This window comes from Miniopterus natalensis, chromosome 17 (assembly GCF_054644295.1).
Source record: "Miniopterus natalensis isolate mMinNat1 chromosome 17, mMinNat1.hap1, whole genome shotgun sequence".
NCBI lineage: Eukaryota > Metazoa > Chordata > Mammalia > Chiroptera > Miniopteridae > Miniopterus > Miniopterus natalensis.
This window is the reverse complement of record NC_142097.1, coordinates 2,742,659-2,764,079: the sequence shown is the minus strand read 5'-3', so window position 1 is coordinate 2,764,079 and position 21,421 is coordinate 2,742,659. Positions and strand designations below refer to the sequence as shown.

Sequence of the window (21,421 nt, the reverse complement as noted above, 5' to 3'; positions counted from 1 at the left end):
ATGAACCTCTTTTGTTATCCTGTGAAAATTACAAAAAACAAGATTTGATTTTTTGTTTTCTAATAGCTGTGGTTATTATAATCATAACTTAAATTTAGTTAAATGTAAAATAAATTTGTTTTAATTCATTTTAGTTTTATTTTTTAAGATAAAACCCCAGAGCTACTCTTTATTCTGTTTTAAATAATACTGAGAGTTCATAATACTTTCCTTGCTATATCCACATATCCACAGTTGTTCCTCAGGATAAGTTCCTAGAAGTGGAGTTATTGGATTGAAAATCACACAGATTGCTAAGGTTTGCTATCTGTTACTGAAGGCTCCTCCACAAAGGTTTTGCCAGTTCATATTCTCATCATCAGTGGTGAGAGTGCTTCCTATTTCTTTGTGCCCTTGTTAGCGCTTGTTAATATTTTTTTTAAAAATATCTTACAGTTTGAAAGGCAAAAATGTTATTTTGTATTAATTTGCTTTTCTGGGATTTTTAATGAGGTTGAATATTTAAAAATTTTTTATTGGCCTATTTTCTTTCTTTGGGACAAATAATGTAAGATTTTTTTTTTTTAATGTTTTAATTTCTCTTTATTGTTGAAAGTATTACAAATGTTCTCCTATTCCCCCCATTGATCACCTCCACCCAGTACCCTTCCAGACCTTCACCACACTGTTGTCTGTGTCCATGGGTTATGCATATATGCAGATATGTTCTTAGGTTATTCTCTCCCCAGCTACCCGCCCACCTCTGCCTTCCCTCTGAGATCCTTCAGTCTGTTCCATGCTTATATGTCTCTGAATCTATTTTGTTCATCAGTTTATTTTGTTCTTTAGACCCCACATATGAGTAAGATCATGTGATACTTGCCTTCCTCTAACTGGCTTAGTTCGAGTAGCATAATACTCTCCAGGTCCCATCATGCTGTCTCAAGGGGTAAGGGATCCTTCTTTTTTGCAACTGCATAGTATTCCATGGTGTAAATATCTGAGTAGATGCTTGACATGATTTCAGTCTTCTTGAACTTGTAGAGACTAGTTTTGTGTTCTAACCTGTTGTCTATCTTTGAGAATGTCCCATGTGCACTTGAGGAGAATGCATAATCTGCAGCTTTGGGATGAAATGTTCTGTAAATGTCAATTAATCTATTGGATCTAGAGTGTCATTTACAATCACTGTTTCCATGTTGAATTTTTTTGTTTGTAAGATCTATCCAATAAAGTCAGTGGGGTGTTAAAAGTCCCCTACTGTGACTGTATTGCTGTCGATCTCTCCTTTAAAGTCCTCCAGAAGTGGTTTGTTTTTTTTCAGCCTGTTTGAGTTTTTTGTTCTGAGGTGGGGCTCTTGTAGACAGCATATATTTTGGTCATGTTTTCGTATCCATTCAGCTACCCTATGTCTTTTGATTGAAGCACTTAATCCATTTATATTGAAGGTTATTATTGATAGGTACTTACGTATTGCCATTTTATTTCTTTATGCCTATGTTTCTCTCTTTCTCTATTTCAACTTCTTATTACAGCAGCCCCTATAACATTTCTTGCAATGCTGGTTTGGTGGTGATAAACTCCTTTAGCCTTTATTTTTGTCTAGGAAGCTCTTTATTTCACCATCTATTTTGAATGATAGCCTTGCTGGATAGAGTAGTCTTGGTTTCAGATCCTTGTTTTGCATTACCTTGAATACTTCATGCCATTCCCTTCTGGCCTATAGAGTTTCTGATGAGAAGTCAGCTGACAGCCTTATGGGAGCTCTTTTGTAGGTAACAGATTGCTTTTCTCTTGCTGCCTTTAAGATTCTCTCTTTGCTTTGAGTTTTTGACATTTTAATTATGTGTCTTCTTGCTTGGGACTCTCTTTGTGCCTCCTGAATTTGTGTGACTTTTTTCTTGACCAGGTTAGGGAAGTTTTCTGCCAATATTTCTTTAAACAGGTTCTCTATCCCTTGCTTACTTCCTTCCCCTTCTGGTACTCCTATGATGCAATATTGTTATATTTCATGTTGTCCCACAGCTCCCTTAAACTGTCCTGTTTTTAAATTGTCTTTTCCTTTTGGATCATTACTTGAGTGATTTTCTTCTACCCTGTCTTCTAATTTGCTGATCCACGCCTCAGCTTCCCCTAATCTGCTGTTTATGCCTTCCAGTGTATTCTTTATTTCTGCTATGTCCTTCTTAATTTCCTTCATAGTTTTCATATTTTTTTTCTCATTTTGAACATCCTTACATCAGTATTCTGAACTCTCTATCTGATAGATTGCTTATCCTCATTTCATTTAGCTTTCTTCTTCTGGAGAATTCTTTTGTTGTTTCATTTGGGGCTTGTTTTTTTGTCTCCCCATTTTGGCTGCCTGTTTGGATTTGTTTCTATGTATTAGTTAGATTTGCTAGGACTCCAGTCTTTTGGATGGCCTCTGGTACAGTCCAATGTCAGATACTGTTCGCTACTGGCCTAGAGAGCCCTGTGTGAAGCTTTCCACACTCCACAGCTTGTGGTTCCCTCTGCTGGGGCTGGGTGTGTTTGGAAAGGACCAAGATGAGCAACGAGGTCTGCTTTTCCAAGCCCTGGGTCCAGAAGCAAATCAAACATAGTCTCAAAGCATCCAGAGGCTGATTCTTATTTCTCATAAGATTTTAAAAAAAGAACTTACATGATCTTGATACCGTAGTAGTAAACCTAGTTATTCATAACTAGAAAGCAGCAGGGGGAAGGCCAGATAGTATGGGCATGCATTTGTGCAGCTTTGCCAGGAAGCTGCATTTTAGCACTCCCCAGGTCTGTTCCCCACAGATCTCTGGGGGAAGGGACTGGACAGGGAAAGGATAGATGCATGCCCAGTAAAGTGTGGGTGACATAGGGAAGGTACTTGTCTGTCATTCACACCTGGGAACAGGTCATTGGTCAGAGTAGGCTTGGCCACTGCAAGCGCAGGAACATTCGAAATATTTAATCTCCTAAACAAAGGAGATTGCTCTCTTGTGCTCCTGCTCTCTTGTGTTTTTGGAACTCTGGGACTCTTGTTGCAGGGGGCTTGCTCTCCTGACTCCCCTGCATTTGCCCACATGGCTCTTGGTCATGTAAACTAATGGACTGCAGCTAGCCTGATGCTAAACAGGACTGAACTCCACCATGGAACGGAAACTTTGGATGTTGGGTTTGTTCCTAGCTCTGCTGAATCCCCAGCTGCACATCTTCCAGGACTGGATTAAGGGAAATGGGACTTTGGAAACCCAGAGATATTATTCCAGGCAAATAAAAATCACTCATTCTCCCATGCAAGTCTCCGAAAATTCTTTTTCTTGAGATATCATAGGGACCCCAACCCCTAGCACCCACTGGGGAAAGGGATACCCCACTTTCACTGATAACAGTCTGAATTGCCCTGAAAATATATTAGGATTATTTGAGTAACAGCTTTTTAATAATTTAAGTAAGTTTTGGGTAGTTGTTTCTTTGCTTGTTTAGAAATCAAAGCCATAGTATAGCTAATTGTTTATTCATCTAAATTGCTAGGAGGTAAACTTTATTTAAGAACTTTGATGCTAAAGGTGCCTGACTAATCTGTCAATCGTAAACTATTTGTCACTGAACTGCTAATTCTTTTGCTTTTTTTAGGCAGGTCTTGTCTGGACTACCAGATTCAAGAGGCCAAATCAAGTCTTTCAAAGACTCTCGAACAAGTCTTGCATGACACTATTGTCCTCCCTTATTTCATTCAGTTCATGGAACTTCGGAGAATGGAGCATTTGGTTAAGTTTTGGTTAGAAGCTGAAAGTTTTCACTCTACAACTTGGTCCCGAATAAGAGCACACAGTCTGAACACAGTGAAGCAGAGCTCATTGGTCGAGCCTGTCTCTCCATCTAAAAAGCAAGAAACTGTAGCACCTTTTCTAACCGAGTCTCTTGACAAGAGATTAGAGGATTCTAGCTCAGCCCAACTTCTTGTGACTCAGTCAGAAGGAATTGACCTGAATAATAGAACTAGGAACACCCAGAATCACTTGCTCCTTTCCGAGGAATGTGACAGTGCCCATTCTCTCCATCTTGAAATGGCCAGAAGAGAAGCTCATCAAGTTTCCATGGAAACCCAAGAATCCTCCTCCAGACTTACAGTAGCCAGTAGAAATAGTCTCTCTTCTCCACTGAAGGAATTATCAGGAAAACTAATGAAAAGTAAGTGTGTGATTTCCATCTTTCTCTTTCTCCTGTTTTGTTTTTTTAAATCAGTGTAAGAAGTGGAACTTGAGATGGAGAATAAAAGGATTGGGCTTATTTTTCTCCCATACGCACTTTCAGATTTGAGAGCATGTGGAGAGTGCCCTGGAGTATGATCAGTGTATAAGGAAGGGGCAGAAGGGATAACTGTAGCGAAGGGGGATGGTAGCAGAGTAACCAGTGAAAAGGGGTCAAGCACCATCCTACATATCGTTCCACGGATTTTGAAATCAAAGCAGTATCCAGATAGGCTTAGTCTGCCCTGGCTATCTTAATTTTATTACAATTTTACTGTACTGTGCAGATTAATTTATATTTTAATTGCTAGTAGGGGACATTTACTGAGTTCTGTGCTAAGTGCTACACTTAGATTTCATTTAATAGCCACAACACCTCTGTGAGGTAGGCTTTATTATTCTGTTTTGCATGAGAAAAGCATGGCTTAGAAGGGTTAAGTAACTTTCCCTAGGTTTTATAGTAAGTGGGAAGCTAGAATTATAGCCCAGGCATTTCACAACAGCACCTTTCTTTTTTCTCCATTTGGAAATTATGCACTCTTGTCTTTCAATTACCACCTTCTGAAAATCTAATTAACAGCTTTTGTGTGTTTTATCCTATTTGTTCTTTGTTTTCAAAGGGTAGGTGATTTTCTTTTTGTTTTTTCTCATTTGCTAATTTTTTTCTATTAAGTCTTTTTTAGAGCAGTTTAGTGTTCACAGCAAATTGTGGGGAAGGTACAGATTTCCCATATACTACCTAGGCATTGCTTTGGTTTAATCTTCTACCCTTTTTGTCCCCTGGGGCAACTGTCTTTGAAACTGCAAGCTCTAAGTCTCTTGAAGTTGGTGGTTTTTCTCAGGTGAATACCCTTCCTATCTTGCACTTTTACCCATGTTGATTTGCACTGGTTTCTACAGGTCCCCACAATTTCTTACCTACAGTTCAGAAATCCAGAAAGCATTGACTGCCACAAGTTATTTTTTAAATGAACAAAACTTGACCTGAACTGGTATGAACTTATTGTAGAAATGTGAATGTGTTTGATTATGGAGTATTTTCCCACATGCTACTGGGGTATTGATACGGTATATATAAATATAGTGCACTTCCTTGGTACACATACACATTCTGAATTGGAAAAGATTACCAGCCCTTGAGGTTTCAGATAAGGGAGCTGCCTGTACTTGTTTCTGCCTTTCATTTCCCGTACTTTTACCACAAGCTCTGATATAGTTTTTAAAAGCATTTTGAGGGTTTCTTTGAACATCTAGTCAGGACTGTTTCTGGAAATGAAAGTCCAAAGTCTGTTTCTTTAATTGTAATATACTTTATTGTTTTTGGAAATTTTGTTTTGGTGGCACTTTATTTCAATAAAAAATAGAAATAGTAGTTGAGTTATTTAGAAAGTACTTGTTTTTTTCCTTTTTCATTATTTTTAAAATTTATGTGCAGTGAATTGACCTTTTTGGTGTATACTTGTATGAATTTTGGCACATGCACAGATTCCTGTAACTCATCACAAGCAGGATAAAGCTCAGTTTTGTCACCTTTGTAGTTAAATCCCTCTGTATCCCAACACTTGCAACCTTCTATTGTCCGTCTCTCTAGTTTTGCCTTTTCCAGAGTGCCATATAAGTGAATTTAAATAGTATGTAGCTTTTTGTTGTTGTTAATCCTTACCCAAACATATTTTTTCCATTGATTTTTTTAGAGAGAGTGGAAAGGAGGGAGGGAGGGAGACATTGATGTGAGAGAGACACATCAATTGGTTGCCTCCTGCACCCCCCCCCCCACTGGGACTGGGGGTCGAACCTGGGTATTGAACCCAAGAACCTTTGATGCATCAGCCGGCACTCCAACCAGTGAGCCACACATGCCAGGGCTATAGTATATAGTTTTTGAGCCTGATTTCTTTTACTCAGCATAATGGCTTTGAAGTTCATCCATGTTGCTTTTTATTGCTAAGCAGTATTCCACTATATAGATGTACTGTCCATTTCCCTATTGAAGAACGTGGATTGTTTCCATTTTTGATGATTATGAATAAAGCTGTTATAAACATTTTTTTACAGGCTTTTGTGTGGACAAAGTTTTATTTCTCTAGAGCAAATTCTTCACAGGGTTGCTGGATTATGTGGTGTGCACTTAATTATGTAAGAAACTGACAGACTGTTTTGTAGAGTAGCTGTACCATTTTGCTTTCCTACCAGCAATATATGAGAGTTCTATTTGCTTGTTTTCTTACCAGCATTTAGTGTAATTGGATTTTTGTTTACTTAGGTTTTTTAAAGCCATTCTAACAGATATGTAGTGGTATTTCATTTTAGTTTTATTTTGCATTTCCCTAATGGCTAATAATATTGAATTATATACATATTTCCATCTATATATCTTTTTTGGTGAATTGTTCAGATCTTTCCCCATATTATGTTAGATTGTCTGTTTTATTATCATCATCGAATTTTGACAGCTCTTTATATGTTCTGGATATAAAACCTTGACTTGCAAATGTTTTCTCCTAGTTTATAGCTTGACTTTTCATTCATTTAACAGTGTCTTTCACAGAGCAAAAGAACTTTTTGTAAGTCCATTTTATCAACTTTTCTTTTATGGATTTTGCTTTTGGTGACCTAAGAGCTCTTTTTGCCTAATCAGAGGTCATGAAGATTTTCTCCTGTGTTTTCTTATGAAAGTTTTATCGTATTTATACTTTACATTTAGGTATGTGATCTGAGTTAATATTGTATAAGGTGTGAAGGTTAGTTCAGGTTTTTTGTTTTATTTTTACATATAGATACCTGATTGTTCCAACATAGTTGAAAAGTCTGCCCTTACTACATTGAATTAATTGCCTCTATTTTGGCCATATTAGTGTAGGCCTATTTCTGGACTCTGTTCTGTTCCATTGTTTTATGTGCCCATTTCTTCACCAATACTACACTGTAGCTTTATAGTAAGTCTGAAAATTGGATAGTATGAGTCTTCCAACTGTGTTTTTTCTTTCTGTTTTAGTTTCTTTTATTTTCATATAAATTTTAGAATAATCTTGTCTATCTATGAGAAACCCTGCTGGAATTTTATTGGAACTGCATTCAAACAGTAGGTCAATTTGGGGAGAATTTACATCTTAACTGCATTGAGTGTGATAATCCACAGACATGATGTGCCTCTTTATTTATTTAGGTCTTTGATTTCTTTCATCAGCATTTTATAGTTTTCAGCATAAAGATTCTTTACATGCTTTGTTAGAGTTATAGCTAAGTATTTCTTTTTTGGTGCTATTGTGAGTGGTATTTAAAAAAAAATTTGTTTCTAATTTTTTTAATGCTAGTTTATAGAAATATGATTGACTTTTATATGTTAACCTTCTATTCTGTGACCTACTAACTCACTTATTACTTTTAGGACCTTTTTTTGGTAGATTTCTTGGGATTTCCTAGATAGATAATTCACATTATCTGTGAATAGAGACAGTGTTATTTCTTCCTCTCCAACCTGTTTTTTTCCTTCCCTTTTTTCTTGCCTTATTGCACTATCTGGGACTTCCTGTACCATGCTGATTAGGAGTGGTGAGAGAACACAGTACTCTTAAGTACTGTGTTAACTATGGGGTTTTGTAAATGCCCTTTATCAGGTTGATGAAATTCTCTTCTCTTTTTTTTTAAAGTATGTCTTTATTGATTTCAGAGAGTAGAGGGAGAGGGAGAAAGAGAATGTCAGTGATGAGAGAGTCATTGATTGGCTGCTTCTTGTATGCCCCCTACCTGGGATCGAGCCTGAAACCTGGATATATGGCTTGACTGGGAATCAAACTGCTATCTCATGGATCATAGGTTGATACTATGCTTGGATCACAGGTCAATGCTATGCGATGCCAGCTGGGCCAAATTCTCTTCTCTTAATATTTTACTGAAAGTTGTTGAATCATGAATGGTGTTGAATTTTGTCATGTTTTTTTCTGTGTCATTTTATATAACCATGTGATTTTCCTTTTTTGTCTGTTAATATAACATTGATTTTTCAATATTGAATAAGCTTACATTCTCATGGTAAGACTCATTTGGTTGTGGTATATTATTATTTTTATATTGCTGGATTTGTTTTCCTAAGCATTATTATTTCTAGACTAATGTTGCATAGGTCTATAGTTTTCTTATAATGCCTTTGTCTGGTTTTGGTATCAGTATGATGTTGGCCCCATAAAATGAGTTGGAAAGTTTCCCACCTCTTTTGTTTTCCAGAAGAGATTGTATAGAATTGGTGTTAAATGTTGGTAGAGTTTGCAAGGGCCTGGAATTTTGTTTTTCAGAATGTCTTAAATTATGAATTCAGTTTCTTTACTGGATATAAGAAACTGACTAATCAGAGTGAATTTTTTCTTGAGTGAATTTTAGTAGTTTATGGTTTTTATTTCATCAAATTCTTGAATATATGGGCATGTAATTATGTACCATTCCCTTAACACCTTTTTAATCTTGGGTTTATAGTGATATCCCTCTTTCATTTCTGATGTGGGTAATTTTATCTTCTTTTTTCTTTGTAAGTATGTATAGGGGTTTATTTGCCCTTTTAAGAGAATCAGCTTTTGATTTAATTGATTTTTATCTGTTTTTCTGTTTCCAGTTTCAGGATTTTTTTTTTTTAATTCTCACTTGAGATGATGTTTTTTATTGATTTTGAGAGAGAGAGGGAAAGGGAGAGAGACATCAGTGTGAAAGAAACATCGATTGGTTGCTTCCTATATGTGCCCTGACTGGGAATTGAACCCTAAACCTTTTGTGTACGGGACAACGCTCCAAACAACTGAGCCACCTAGCCAGGTCCAATTTCATGAGTTTTATGCTCTGTATTTTTTTCCTTTCTCCTGCTTGCTTTGGATTTATTTTATTATTTTTCTACTTTCTTAAGATAGAAACTTAGATTGCTGATTTGAGATCTTTATTTTGAACTGAGCAAAGATGAAATGGCTGATTTCCCTTCGTTTTTACCCTTTTGTCCATGGATTATGTAGAAATACGTTGAGAGGATCCAAGATGGCAGTGGAGGAGGTGGAAGTTACACTCTCCTCCCAGGACCAAACTTGAATTAAAACTAAATATATAACAATCAACCTGAATAACCAACTGAAGACTAGCTGAATAAGTCTTATAACCAAGGATTTATAGAAGAAGCCACATCTAGACTGGTAGAAAGAGTGGAGATGTGAAAAGTCCTGGCCCTGCAGCCATGTGCGTTGGCTGAGACACTGGAGGGATATCTCGGGTCTTTAAAGGCCCCCACTAAGGAGGTGGGGTCTCAACCCTATGCTGGGCTTCTCAGCCTAGAGCAACAGAGCTAGAAAGAGGAACCCACATGACATCTGGCTGTGAAATGAGCAGGGATTCTGTCTACCAGGAAAAGACAGGAGTATGCTACAAACCCAGTGCCCTCTTCAAGGGCCAGTGCACAAAATCCCATTTGCAGCCACTCATGCAAGGCTCAGGTAGAGGGAGGGTGGCTCAGAGTAGGCTATAGTTATATGAGGAGAGACTGGGTTGTATGGCTCTGGGGAGAGAACTGAAGGGACAACTGCAGAGTCTTTATGCTGAGTCTCTCTCCCACATGGACCACAGATGGCATCTTTCTTCGGTCAAACACTCCCTGCCATACAGCAGCATCTTGGGTAAATTCAATAGCCCTACTCTCCCAATTCCCTGTTGCCTTGCCTTGTGGAACTCATGCCCTGAGGAGGAGGTAGCTGTCTGGGCCCCTGGTGTACAGGTCTGGGCGGACTCAGGGTGTCACAGACTGATTTATGTGGCTCTGGAGAGGGGGCCATCCCCAACCCCTCTGAGAAGCCTGACCAACACCCCCTCCACCCTACTGGAGACCCATTAGCTTGACACCCTTCCTCCCCCCGACTCCCAAAACCATGCTTGTCACGCTTAAGCTCTGGAGGCTACCCAGGCAGAATCTAGGACAGATTCAATTGTGTGGCTCTAGCATGGGGACCATTTATCCCTTCCATGCTTGACCAGTGCAAAGCCCTACCTTCACACGGCCAAATTTTGGTCTTTTTGGGCCTGATAAACTCTGCTGGCCTCATCCTCATGACTTCCTGAGACCCTGCCTCACAGCAAAGTTCTGTGGGCATATGGTAGGTGGCATCTGGCCTTGATGTGCCTTGGGACTTTTGCAGAGTAGCCTCAGACCCAGCATTGGCACTGAGTTTGAACCTGTATCAGTCTGGTGAAGACCACTCACCCCTACCTGGTAACTCACTGAGAACCTACCTCATACAACTCACATACTGCTAGAGGTTCTTTCAGTGACTGAGCTTAATAGGCAGCCGACAGGCAGAAGCAGGTGGAGGAGGATCTTGGGGTACCTTGAGACTTTTGCTGACTTGCACTTGGACTCAGTACAGGTAGAAGCTGGATTTGGTGTGCAGCTTGGCGCTTTCCACAAATACCCAGGCCCAGCAGAGGCAGCCACAAAATTGGATTGCTTTGTAGCTCAAAACAGGTTGCCCAGGACCAGTCCCAGGCAGTATATGACATTGATCTGCACCAGAGAACCTCCCAAGAGACCCCAGAACCAACACTCCCAGTGGTGGGCTTCAGACAACATCAGAGCAGGACCCAGTTAGCTCCACAAGTGGCACATCCAAAGGCAGACCCCACTGAGTCAAATTCTATGCCATGTGGTCAGCACCAGTACAGCAGCTCATACACTGTGCTTGGAGTTAATCTAGTCTTACATCCAGCCAGTCTGAGTTTCAACTTCATGTTCAGGTGGCCCAATAGCAATCAAGGCTTAACTACAACAGGAGGGCCCACATAACCTACACAAGGTGCAATCCTGGAGCACCATATCATGTGATTGGGGAGACTGCACTTCTGGGTCCCACAGAACACCTATAAGATGAGGCCACACTACCAAGACTGGGAGACATAGAAAATCTACTCAATACACAAAAACAAACACATAGAGGCAGCCAAGATGGAAAGACAAAGAAACAGGCCCCAAATGAAAGAACAGGAGAAATCTCCAGGAAAAGAACTAAGTGAATTGGAGGCAAGCAATCTACCAATATATAGCTCAAAACAATGGTTATGAAGATGTTCAAGGAGCACAGTGAGAACTTCAACAGCATAAAAAGGACATAGAAACCATAAAAAAGAACCAGTCAGAAATGTAGAATACAGTATCTGAAATGAAGAATATACTAGAAGGAATTATCAGTAGGTTAAGATGAAGCAGAAGGTAGAATCAGTGATTGGAAAGACAAGGTAACAAAAAACACCCAATCAGAGCAGCGAAAAGGAGAAAAAAATGTAAAAATGAAGATAGTTTAAAGGACTTTGGGAAATCAACAAGCATAACATCTGCATCATAGGGGTACCAGAAGGAGAAGAGAGATCAAGGGCTTGGGAACCTATCTGAAGAAATAATGACTGAAAATTTCCCTAACCTGGTGAAGCAAAAAGACACACAAGTCTGGAAAGGACAGAGAGCCCCAAACAAGATGAACCCAGGGACACCCACACCAAGACACGTCGTAATTAAAATGGTAAAGTTCAAATACAAAGAGAGAATTTCAAACCTTGCTGACTGGCTATTTCAAGCCAGAACTCGCCCATGTGACTGGCTACTTTTCTGCACTTGAATATTAAATGAAAGCCCCTGAATAAACTTAAAGTTAAATATACTTTATTTTGTCATACCTTATATTTATGTCAAAATTAAACATACTGCATATATTTTAATATTTTTTAGTATTTTCTTTATTTCTTATATTTTATTTTTTTAACATTTTTTTGAGTGATATATTTTTTTGAGTGTGATATAGCATGTATCTACATGCAATGGTACTAAACAAGTTTTACATACATATATTTCACTATGCTTTCCCTTAGAAGAATATACTTTACACACCCTAGTGGGATTTTTTTTTTACTGCTGGTTACTATTTTATGTAAAATGTGATCTCATACCTCTTGTAATCTGAACCTAAACAGAGATAACTAAGAAAACAGCCTAGAGTCCTCTTTTAAAACTCTACATTGCTTTTCAGACCTTAAAATTATTTAAATTAATGCAAGTGCAGACAAAAGTTATCCCGTGACCAATCAACGACATTTGGGAAATATTAAGAGAAAAAGAAGGAAACACGAGTTAACTTGAGACTGGTCAGTGAGGTATTAAAAGCAGAAAGAAAGAGACAGTTACCTGCAAGGAAGTTCCCGTAAGACTGTCAGGTGATTTCTTAACAGAAACAGAAGCCAGAAGGGATTGGCACGAGATACTCAAAGTGAGGAAAAGCAAGGACCTACAACCAAGACAACTATACCTAGCGAGGCTATTCTTTAAAAATGAAGGAGAAATAGTTTCCCAGAGAAGAAAAAGCTAAAGAAGGTCAATACCCCCAAACCAGCATAATAAGAAATGTTAAAGGGACTTTTAACTTTAAGAAGAAGGGGGGGGAGGGAAAGAAACATAAAGAATAAAATGGCAATAAATATACACCTATCAATAATCACTTTAAATGGCCTAAATGCTCCAAACAAAATACATAGGGTAGCTGAATGGCTAAGAAAACAATACCCATATATATGTGCTGTCTGCAAGAGACCCACCTCAAAACAAAAGACACACACAGATTGAGAGTGACAGGATGGAAAAAGATATTTCATGCAAATAGAAAAGGGAAAAAAAGGCTGGAGTCTTAATACTTATATCAGACAAAACAGACTTTAAAAGAAAGGAAGCATTAAGAGACAAAGAAGGACACTACATAATGATAAAGGGAGCAATGCAACAAGAGGATATGACCCTTGTAAACATTTCTGCACCCAACATAGGAGCACCTAAATATGTAAAGCAAATCTTAATGGACATAAACGGAGAGATCAACAGTAATACAGTCATAGTAGATTTTAGCACCCAATTGACATCAGTGGATAGATCTTACAGACAGAAAATCAACAAGGAAACAGCACTCTTAAATGACACACTATGCCAGATGGATTTAATTGATATTTTTAGAACATTCACCCCAGAGCAGCAGAATATACATTCTTTTCAAGTGCACATGGAACATTTTCAGAATAGACCACATGTTAGGCCACAAAACAAGTCTCAATAAACTTAAGAAAACTCAAGTCCTATCAAACATGTTCTGTTACCACAATAGTATGAAGTTAGAAATTAATTACAGCAAAAATAACAAAAACCCAAACACATGGAGGCTAAACAACATGTTATTAAACAATGAATAGCTCAACAGTGAGATCAAGGAAAAAATCAAAAGATACCTTGAGACAAATAAAAATACTACAACCCCAAATCTGTGGACCACAGCAGAAGCAGTTCTAAGAGGGATATTCATAGCATTACAGAATTAAGAAAAATCTCAAACAATCTTAACCTTACATGTAAAGGAACCAGAAAAAGAACAGCAAACAAAGCCCAAAATGAGTAGAAGGAAATAATAAAGATCAGAGTGGAAATGAACTAATTAGAGCCTAACAAAAACAATACAAAAGATCACTCAAACCAAGAGCTGGTTCTTTGAAAAGATAAACAAGATTGATAAACCTTTAACCAGACTCATCAAGAAAAAAAAAAGGATTCAAATAATATCAACAATGAAAGAGAAGTAACACCTGTCATCTCAGAAATACAAAGGATTATAAGAAAATATGGCCCTGGCCAGGTGGCTTGGTTGGTTGGAGTGTCATCTTGCGTACCAGCAAGGTTGTAGGTTCAGTTCTCAGGGCACATACTTAGGTTGTGGGTTCAATCCTGACTTGGGGCATGTATGGGAGGCAACTGATTGATGCTTGTCTCTCATATCAGTGTTTTTTTCTCTCTCTCGCTCCCTTTCTCTCTAAAAATCAGTTTGCAAAAACATATCCACAGGTGGGAATTTAAACAAAAAAAGTGTGGCAAATTAAAAAATAGAAAATATTACGAACAACAGTCTCCAACAAATTGGACAATCTGGAAGAAATGAGTAAAGCCCTAGAAATGTATAATCTTTCAATACTGAATCAAGAAGAAACTTCAAGTAATGAAATCGAAGCAATAATCAAAAATCTCAAACAAAAAGTCATGGACCGGTTGGCTTCACAGGTGAATTTTACCAAACATTCAAAGAACTATCACCTATTCTCAAACTATTCCAAAAATTTAATAGGAGGGAAGACTCCTAAGCTCATTTTATGAGACCAGCAGTATTCTAATTCCAAAACCAGATAAAGACACTGCAAAGAAAGAAATTTATAGGCCACTGTCCCTGATGAACATAGATGCAAGTATCCTCAACAAAATATAGTTTTAAAAAAATCCAGAATGGATAAAAAATAATCACGGGTACAGGTGCCAAAGGACAGAAGGTAGCTATAAAAGTATACCATGGGAAAATTAGGAAGCCTTATTACCTTGTTTTAAAAGCTGTACCTAACATAAATACTTAACTTCGTTTTCCATTGCTCTAGCTTCCCCTGCTCTACTTCTGAATGTGGCATGGCAGGCTTGTCTTGCAAGGCCTCAGTTGAAGGATCCTGTGTACACACAGGCTGGTATGGCAGTACTTAAGTATCTTATTCCCAGATGGTTTTATTCCAAGTCTGTGACTGACTACCTTCATTGTTGTGTGGTCTTGCCCCTTGGAAATACATTTATTTATTTGTAATAAATCATTTTCTTCCCTTTTATGTGCAGCTGAAATCAACAAAATAATAGCACACTGAATTTAGCAGTGCATTAAGAAGGTCATACAGCATGATCAAGTGGGATTTGTTGCTGGAGATGCAAATTGGTGCAATATTTGCAAATCAATGTGATACACCACAGTAACAGACTGAAGGATAAAAATCATATGATCATATCAGTAGACACAGAAAAGGCTTTTGACAAAATCCAGCACCCATTTATGATAAAAACTCTTAGCAAAGTAGGAAGAGGAAACATATCTCAACATAATAAAGGCCAGACCTCCAGCCAGCATCATACTCAATGTGAAAAATCTGAAGCTGTTTCCCTTAAGATCAGGAACAAGAGAGGGATGTTTACTTTTACCACACTTATTCAACATAGTACTGGTAGTCTTAGTCACAGCAGTAAGACAAAAAGAAGAAATAGAAGGCATCCAAATTGGAAAGGAAGAAGTAAAGTGTCATTATTTGTAGATGACATGATACTGTATATAGAGAACCCTAAAGATTTTACCAAAAATCTACTAGAACTGATAAATGAATTCACTAAAGTAGCAGGATACAAAATAAATATTCAAAAGCGGTTGCATTTGTATACACCATTAATAAACTGTTAGGAAGGAAAGCTAAGAAAACAATCCCATTTACAGTTCATTAAAAAAATTACCCCCTGCTGGGTAGGTCGGTTGGAGTGTTCTCCATTGCACCTAAAGTTTCGATTCCTAGGGCACATACCTAGGCAGCAGTTTGATTCCCAGTGGGGCTCGTACGAGAGGAAACCAATAGATGTTTCTTTCTCACATCAATGTTTCTCTCTCCTCTGTCTCTCACTCTCTCACTAGTAAATGTTAGAGGCACCTCTCACAGACACCTGAAAGGTGTTATTGGACAGTCCCCTGAGTCAGTGGGAGAGGGCTGTCCGCAACCTCGATTCTTATCTTTTCATATAAGTGAATTTATATGAAACCTTGATTGCATTGTGATTAAGCCAGTTTTATTAAAGCAATTAAAGCATGCACCTTTGTTAAAGAAGCAAGGCAAGCAAACCTGTACACCTGGCTTATGAAGCACAGATGGGCTCTCAGCTAAGAGCGAGCTGGGTTGGGATCCAAGGCATTACATACCCTCCAGTCTATAGGTCTCAAAATGCCTCTGCTGAATATTTTAGTACAGATTAATTCTCAAGGTCCCATTTTACTTTGTTGTGGCCTTCCCATAATTCATGAGAAGTACCTGGCAATTTTATGTTACCAAGTGTGGAGACTGCTGGTTTCTCTTTTCTCTTTCTTTTCTGCACTCTCTCTTTAGGGAGGCTTTTAACCATTTGTTCGCAAGTGTCCTTGGTTTGGGGAAGATAATGACTTGTTATTTTACAGGCCAGCTGCATATTGTTTACACTGTTTGGCCTTGTTTTAACTTTCTTGTCTCAGTTTTCCTGTTTCTCTTGCCCTGGAATCCTGTAACATAAACATATCCTTGGGTGAGGATTAAAAATTTAACCAAGAAGTTAAAAGACCTGTACTCAGAAAATTATAAGACACTGAAAAAAGAAACAGGAGATGATAGAAATAAATGGAAGAATATACCATGTTCATGGATAGGAATTAACATCATTAAAATGTCCATACTCCCTGGCCGGGCGTGGCTCAGGGGTTGAGCGTCGACCTAGGATCCAGGCGATCAGAGTTCGATTCCTGGTCAGGAATTGCCTGGGTTGCGGGCTGCAGCTGATCAGTGACTCTCTCATCACTGATGTTTCTATCTCTCTCTTCCTCTCCTTTCCTCTCTTTGAAATCAATAAAGATATATTTAAAAAATAAAATAAATAAATAAATAAAATGTCCATACTTCCCAAGGCAATCTATAGATTCAACACAATTCCTACCAAAATATCAGTAGTGTTTTTCACAGAACTAGAACAAATCCAGAAATGTATATGGAACCAGAAAAGACCCCAAATAAGTATAGCAATCTTGACAAAGAACCAAGTTGGAGGAATCTTGTTACCTGATATCAAACTATACTACAAAGCTACAGAAATCAAAATAGCATGATACTGGCATAAAAATAGACATAAGATCAATGGGACAGAATAGAGAGGTCAGAATAAAATCTACTCCTATATGGTCAGTTAATATTTGACAAAGGAGACAAGAACATACAGTGGGATAAAGATGGCCTATTCAATAAATGGTGCTGGTAAAACTGGATAGAGTCATGCAAAAAAAAATGAAACTATACCACCTTCTTATGCCATATGCAAGAATAAAATAAAAATGGATTAAAGAGTTAAATGTAAGACTCAAAACCATAAAACTTTTAGAAGAAACAGAGGTAGTAACATTTCAGACATTTTTCTTAGTAATATTTTTTTCTGATATATCTCCTCAGGTAAGGGAAACAAAAGAAAAAATAAATAAATGGGACTACATTAAACTAAAGAGTTTTCACACAGCCAAGGAAACCATTAAAAATGAAAATACAACTAACCTGAATGGGAGAAGATACTCACCAATGATATGTCAGATAAGGGATTAATATGCAAAATTTATAAAGAACTCATACAACTCAATACCAAAATACTGAAATAAACCAATTAAAAATGGACAAAGGACCTGACAAGACACTTCTCCAAAGGCAACATACAGATGGACAATAGAATATGAAAAGATGTTCAACCCCTCTAATCATCAGAGAAATGCAAATTTAAACCACCAGGAGATATCATCTCATACCTGACAGAATGGCTATCATCAGTAAATCAACAAACAAGTGTTTGTGAGGATGTGCAGAACAGGAAACCTTTGTGCACTGTTCGGAAGGCAGTTTAGCGTAGCCACTGTGGAAAGCAGTGTGGAGGTTCCTCAAAAAAATTAAAAATGGACCTGCCTATGGCCTAGTGATTCCACTTCTGGGTTCATATTCAAAGGAACTCAAAACTCTCATTCTACAGAATTTATGCATCCCTCTTTGTTCACTGCAGCATTATTTGCAATAGCCAAGATATGGAAGCAGCCCAAGTGTACATCAATTGATGATTATAAAAAGAATTGGTACATATATACAATGGAATATCAGTCGGCCATAAAAAAGAATGAAATCTTACCATTTGCGACAGCATGGATGGACCTAGAGGGTATTATGCTAAGTGAAATAAGTCAGACAGAGAAAAACAAATATGACTTCAATCATATGTGGAATCTGAAGAACAATATAAATGAACAAACAAAACAGAGACTCATAGTTACAGAGAACAGACTGATGGTTGCCAGAGGGGAGGGGTGTTGGGGGACTGGGTGAGAAAGGTGAAGGGATTGAGAAGTACAAATTGATAATTACAAAATAGTCATGAGGATGTAAAGTAGAGCATAGGAAATAGAGTCAGTAATATTGTAATTGTGTACGGGACCAGGTGGGTACTGAACATATCTTGGGGAACACTTTGTGATGTATATGATTGTCTAACCACTGTGCTCTACATCTGAAACTAATACAAAATAAAATTGAATGTAAACTTTAATTAAAACAGAAACAGCCTAGCCGGGCGTGGCTCAGCGGTTGAGTGTCGAACTAGGATCGATTCCCAGTCAGGGCACATGCCCAGGTTGCAGGCTCGATCCCCAGTCGGGGGCGTGCAGGAGGTGGCCAATCAGTGGCTCTCTCATCATTCATGTTTCTATCTCTCCCTCTCCTTTCCTCTCTCTGAAATCAAAGAAGATATATTTAAAAATAAATAAGGTACAAACAAATATGTTGCTTAATTTCCAAGTATTTGGAGAAAATTTTTTTTCCTGTTAATTGATTTTTCAATTATATTATGGTCAGAGAAGATATTTTGAATGACTTCGATTTTTCTTTAGATAAAATTTTTTAATGACCTAGGACATGGTATGCCTTGGTGAATATCTCATGTACAGTGTAAAGAATGTGTATTCTGCTGCTGTTGGATGATGGTCTACAGATGTAAGGTAGGTTTAGGTGGTTGATGATGGTGTGCAGGTTTTTGGTATCCCTGCCAGTATTTCATATTTGTTTTGTTTATTAGTGAGGGAGGAATGTGAAGTCTTCATAATTGTAGATTTTTGCAATTCTGCTTTTGGTTTTATCCCATTTTTACTTCATGTATTTTGAAGTTTTGTTAGGTGTACTTAGGATCTTTTTGGTCAGCTATTTATCACTACGTCATGTTCCTTTTTATCCATGGTAACTTACCTTGTTCTGAGGTAAGAAATACCTGCTGCCTGGTTTATATATAGAAACTCCAGTTTCATTTGATTAGTGTTTATTTGGTATCATTTTCCATCTCTTTACTTTTGACCTACCTTTATCATTCCTTGTTTTTAAAGTGAGTTTCTTGTAAGTAGCATGTAGTTGGGTCATGTTTTTTTTTTTTTTAATCTATTCTGACTCTTTTTGTCAGTAAATTTATTTTGGTATAAGCTTTAGAGTAGTTATTTATATTAAATGTAATTATTACAGTGATTATTTGCATTGTAATATGTAAACATTATTATTTGTTATTATAACATAATTGTAATTGTATTAAGTGTAATGTTTGGATTTAGTCTACCATTTTATTATTTGGTTTTTTTTTTGTATCTTCCCTCTTTTTCCCATTCCTTGATTTCCTAGTTTCTGCTTATTGTGGATTGTTTAATTTTTTTAGAATTTGTCTATTGAGTTCTTGATTTTATCTCTTTGTATAGGTTTTTCAGTTGTTTCTCTAGGGATTACAATATACAGAGTTTTCCCAGTCTGCTTAAAATTAATACTTTATCACTTTGAGTGGGATGTAAAAACCATACCACTCTCTGCCTTGCCACTTACATGTTGTATTTGTCATCTACATATGTTAAAATCTCCATCAGACAAGTGTTACAAATTTTGCTTTCCTACATAATTTAAAGAATTTAAGGGAAGAAAAATTGTCTGTTTTATTTAAACCAGATATTTGCAATATCTGTTCCTTCATTTCTGAAGTTCAGTTATCATTTCTGTTATTTCACTAGTGTCTCAAGAATTTCCTTTAGCATTTTTTTAGAGCAGGTCTGCTGTCAAAGAATTCTCTCTATTACCCTCCATCTGAGAATCTTTATTTTGCTTCTTAAAATAATTTTCACTTGGTAGAGAATTCTAGGTTGATAGTTCTTTCCTTTTACCACTTTAAAAATGTGGTTCACTGCCTGTGGCCTCCATGGTTTCTGGTGAGAAACCTGCATTCTTGAGATCATTATTACCTTACATTTAAGGTGGGGTTGGGGTGTGTGTGTGTGGCCACTTTCAAGATATTTTCCTTGTTTTTTGTGTTCAATTTGCTTATAGTGTCTGAACATGGGGGTTTTTTTGTTTGTTTTTTTAGTTTCTTCCTATTTGAGGTTCTCTGAGCTTCTTGCTTGATTTTATAAGTTTGGTTTTGTGTCTTATCTAGGGGAGTTTTTTTTTTTTAGCAGTGTGATTTTCCCCTTTTTTTCTTCCGGAACTTTAATACCCAAATGTTAAAACCTTTGTTATTCACTGTAAGTCCCTGAGGCTCTATTTGCATTTGTCTAAATTTTTTTCTTGGAAAATTTCTTTTTATCTCCAAATTTATTGCTTTTTTCCTCTGTTTCCATTGTGCTTTTTCTTTCAAGTGAATTTTAAGTTTGGGTTGTTATGCTTTTTTAGTTCTAAAATTTTCTTTTTTTTTTAAATCTTATATTTCTCTGTGGATTTGGTCTTCATTTGTTCCAAGAGTGTTTGACTTTCTTGGAGCATGCTTATAATAGCTTTTTTTTTTAAGTAAGTATTAAGTAAGTATTAAGAACTTACTTTTTTTTTAATATGTTTTTTTAGAGATAGAGTGAGAGAGAAACATTGATGTGAGAAAGAAACATCGATCGGTTGTCTCCTGTATGTACTCCAACCGGGACCAAAAACACAACCTGTGTGTATGTCCTGACTAGGAATTGAACCGGCAACCTTTTGATACAAGGATGATACCCAACCAACTGAGCCACACGAGCCAGGGCTATAATAGCTTCTTTAAAAAATTTTTTGTTATAAAATTCCAGCGTCCCTGGCATCTTGTTAGGTTTAGGCTTCAAGTTCCAACTAGCATTTTGTAGGCCATGGTCCAGAGTCAGTTCAGTTTTGGATCTGACCTGCAGGTATGCCTCCCAGTGTCTAAGTCTGGATCCTGGCCGGTGGACGGGTCATAGTTTCATTCTCAAAACCTTGGAGAATGGTCTTACAGCCAGGTCCATGCACGCTCAGCTCAGGAGGAGCCCAAGGATACACACACAACTTCACAAGCCTCATGAACTCCCTCCTTTCTGTTATTTGAAACTTCGGTTCCTAGGGACACCACCCTCCTGGCTGGCTAGAGAGCTAGGGCTTTAGTTTCCTTATACTTCAACATACTTTTCACAGCTGTGCCAGCCTCTGGCCAAGCTGCAAGACTGTAGAGAATAAAAGAAATAGGGGTTCTCCCCTTCCTACTAGGACTGTAGTTTCTCTCTCAGAAATAGGGCTTTGGA

General features: G+C 37.5%; 1 protein-coding gene across 7 annotated transcripts in view; it reads left to right on the top strand.

Moving 5' to 3' along the window:
• The window catches only part of AKAP10 (A-kinase anchoring protein 10), an 80,776-nt gene that overhangs the window by 14,429 nt on the left and 44,926 nt on the right, over window positions 1–21,421 (top strand). For 6 of the 7 annotated variants that reach the window (XM_087825801.1, XM_087825802.1, XM_087825804.1 and 3 more), the window contains exon 4: window positions 3,607–4,164. In XM_087825801.1, the coding sequence (XP_087681927.1) occupies window positions 3,607–4,164 (558 nt within the window). Of the gene's footprint in view, window positions 1–231; window positions 365–3,606; window positions 4,165–21,421 lie in introns of those variants that run through there. The other variant, XM_087825806.1, reaches the window with a different exon arrangement.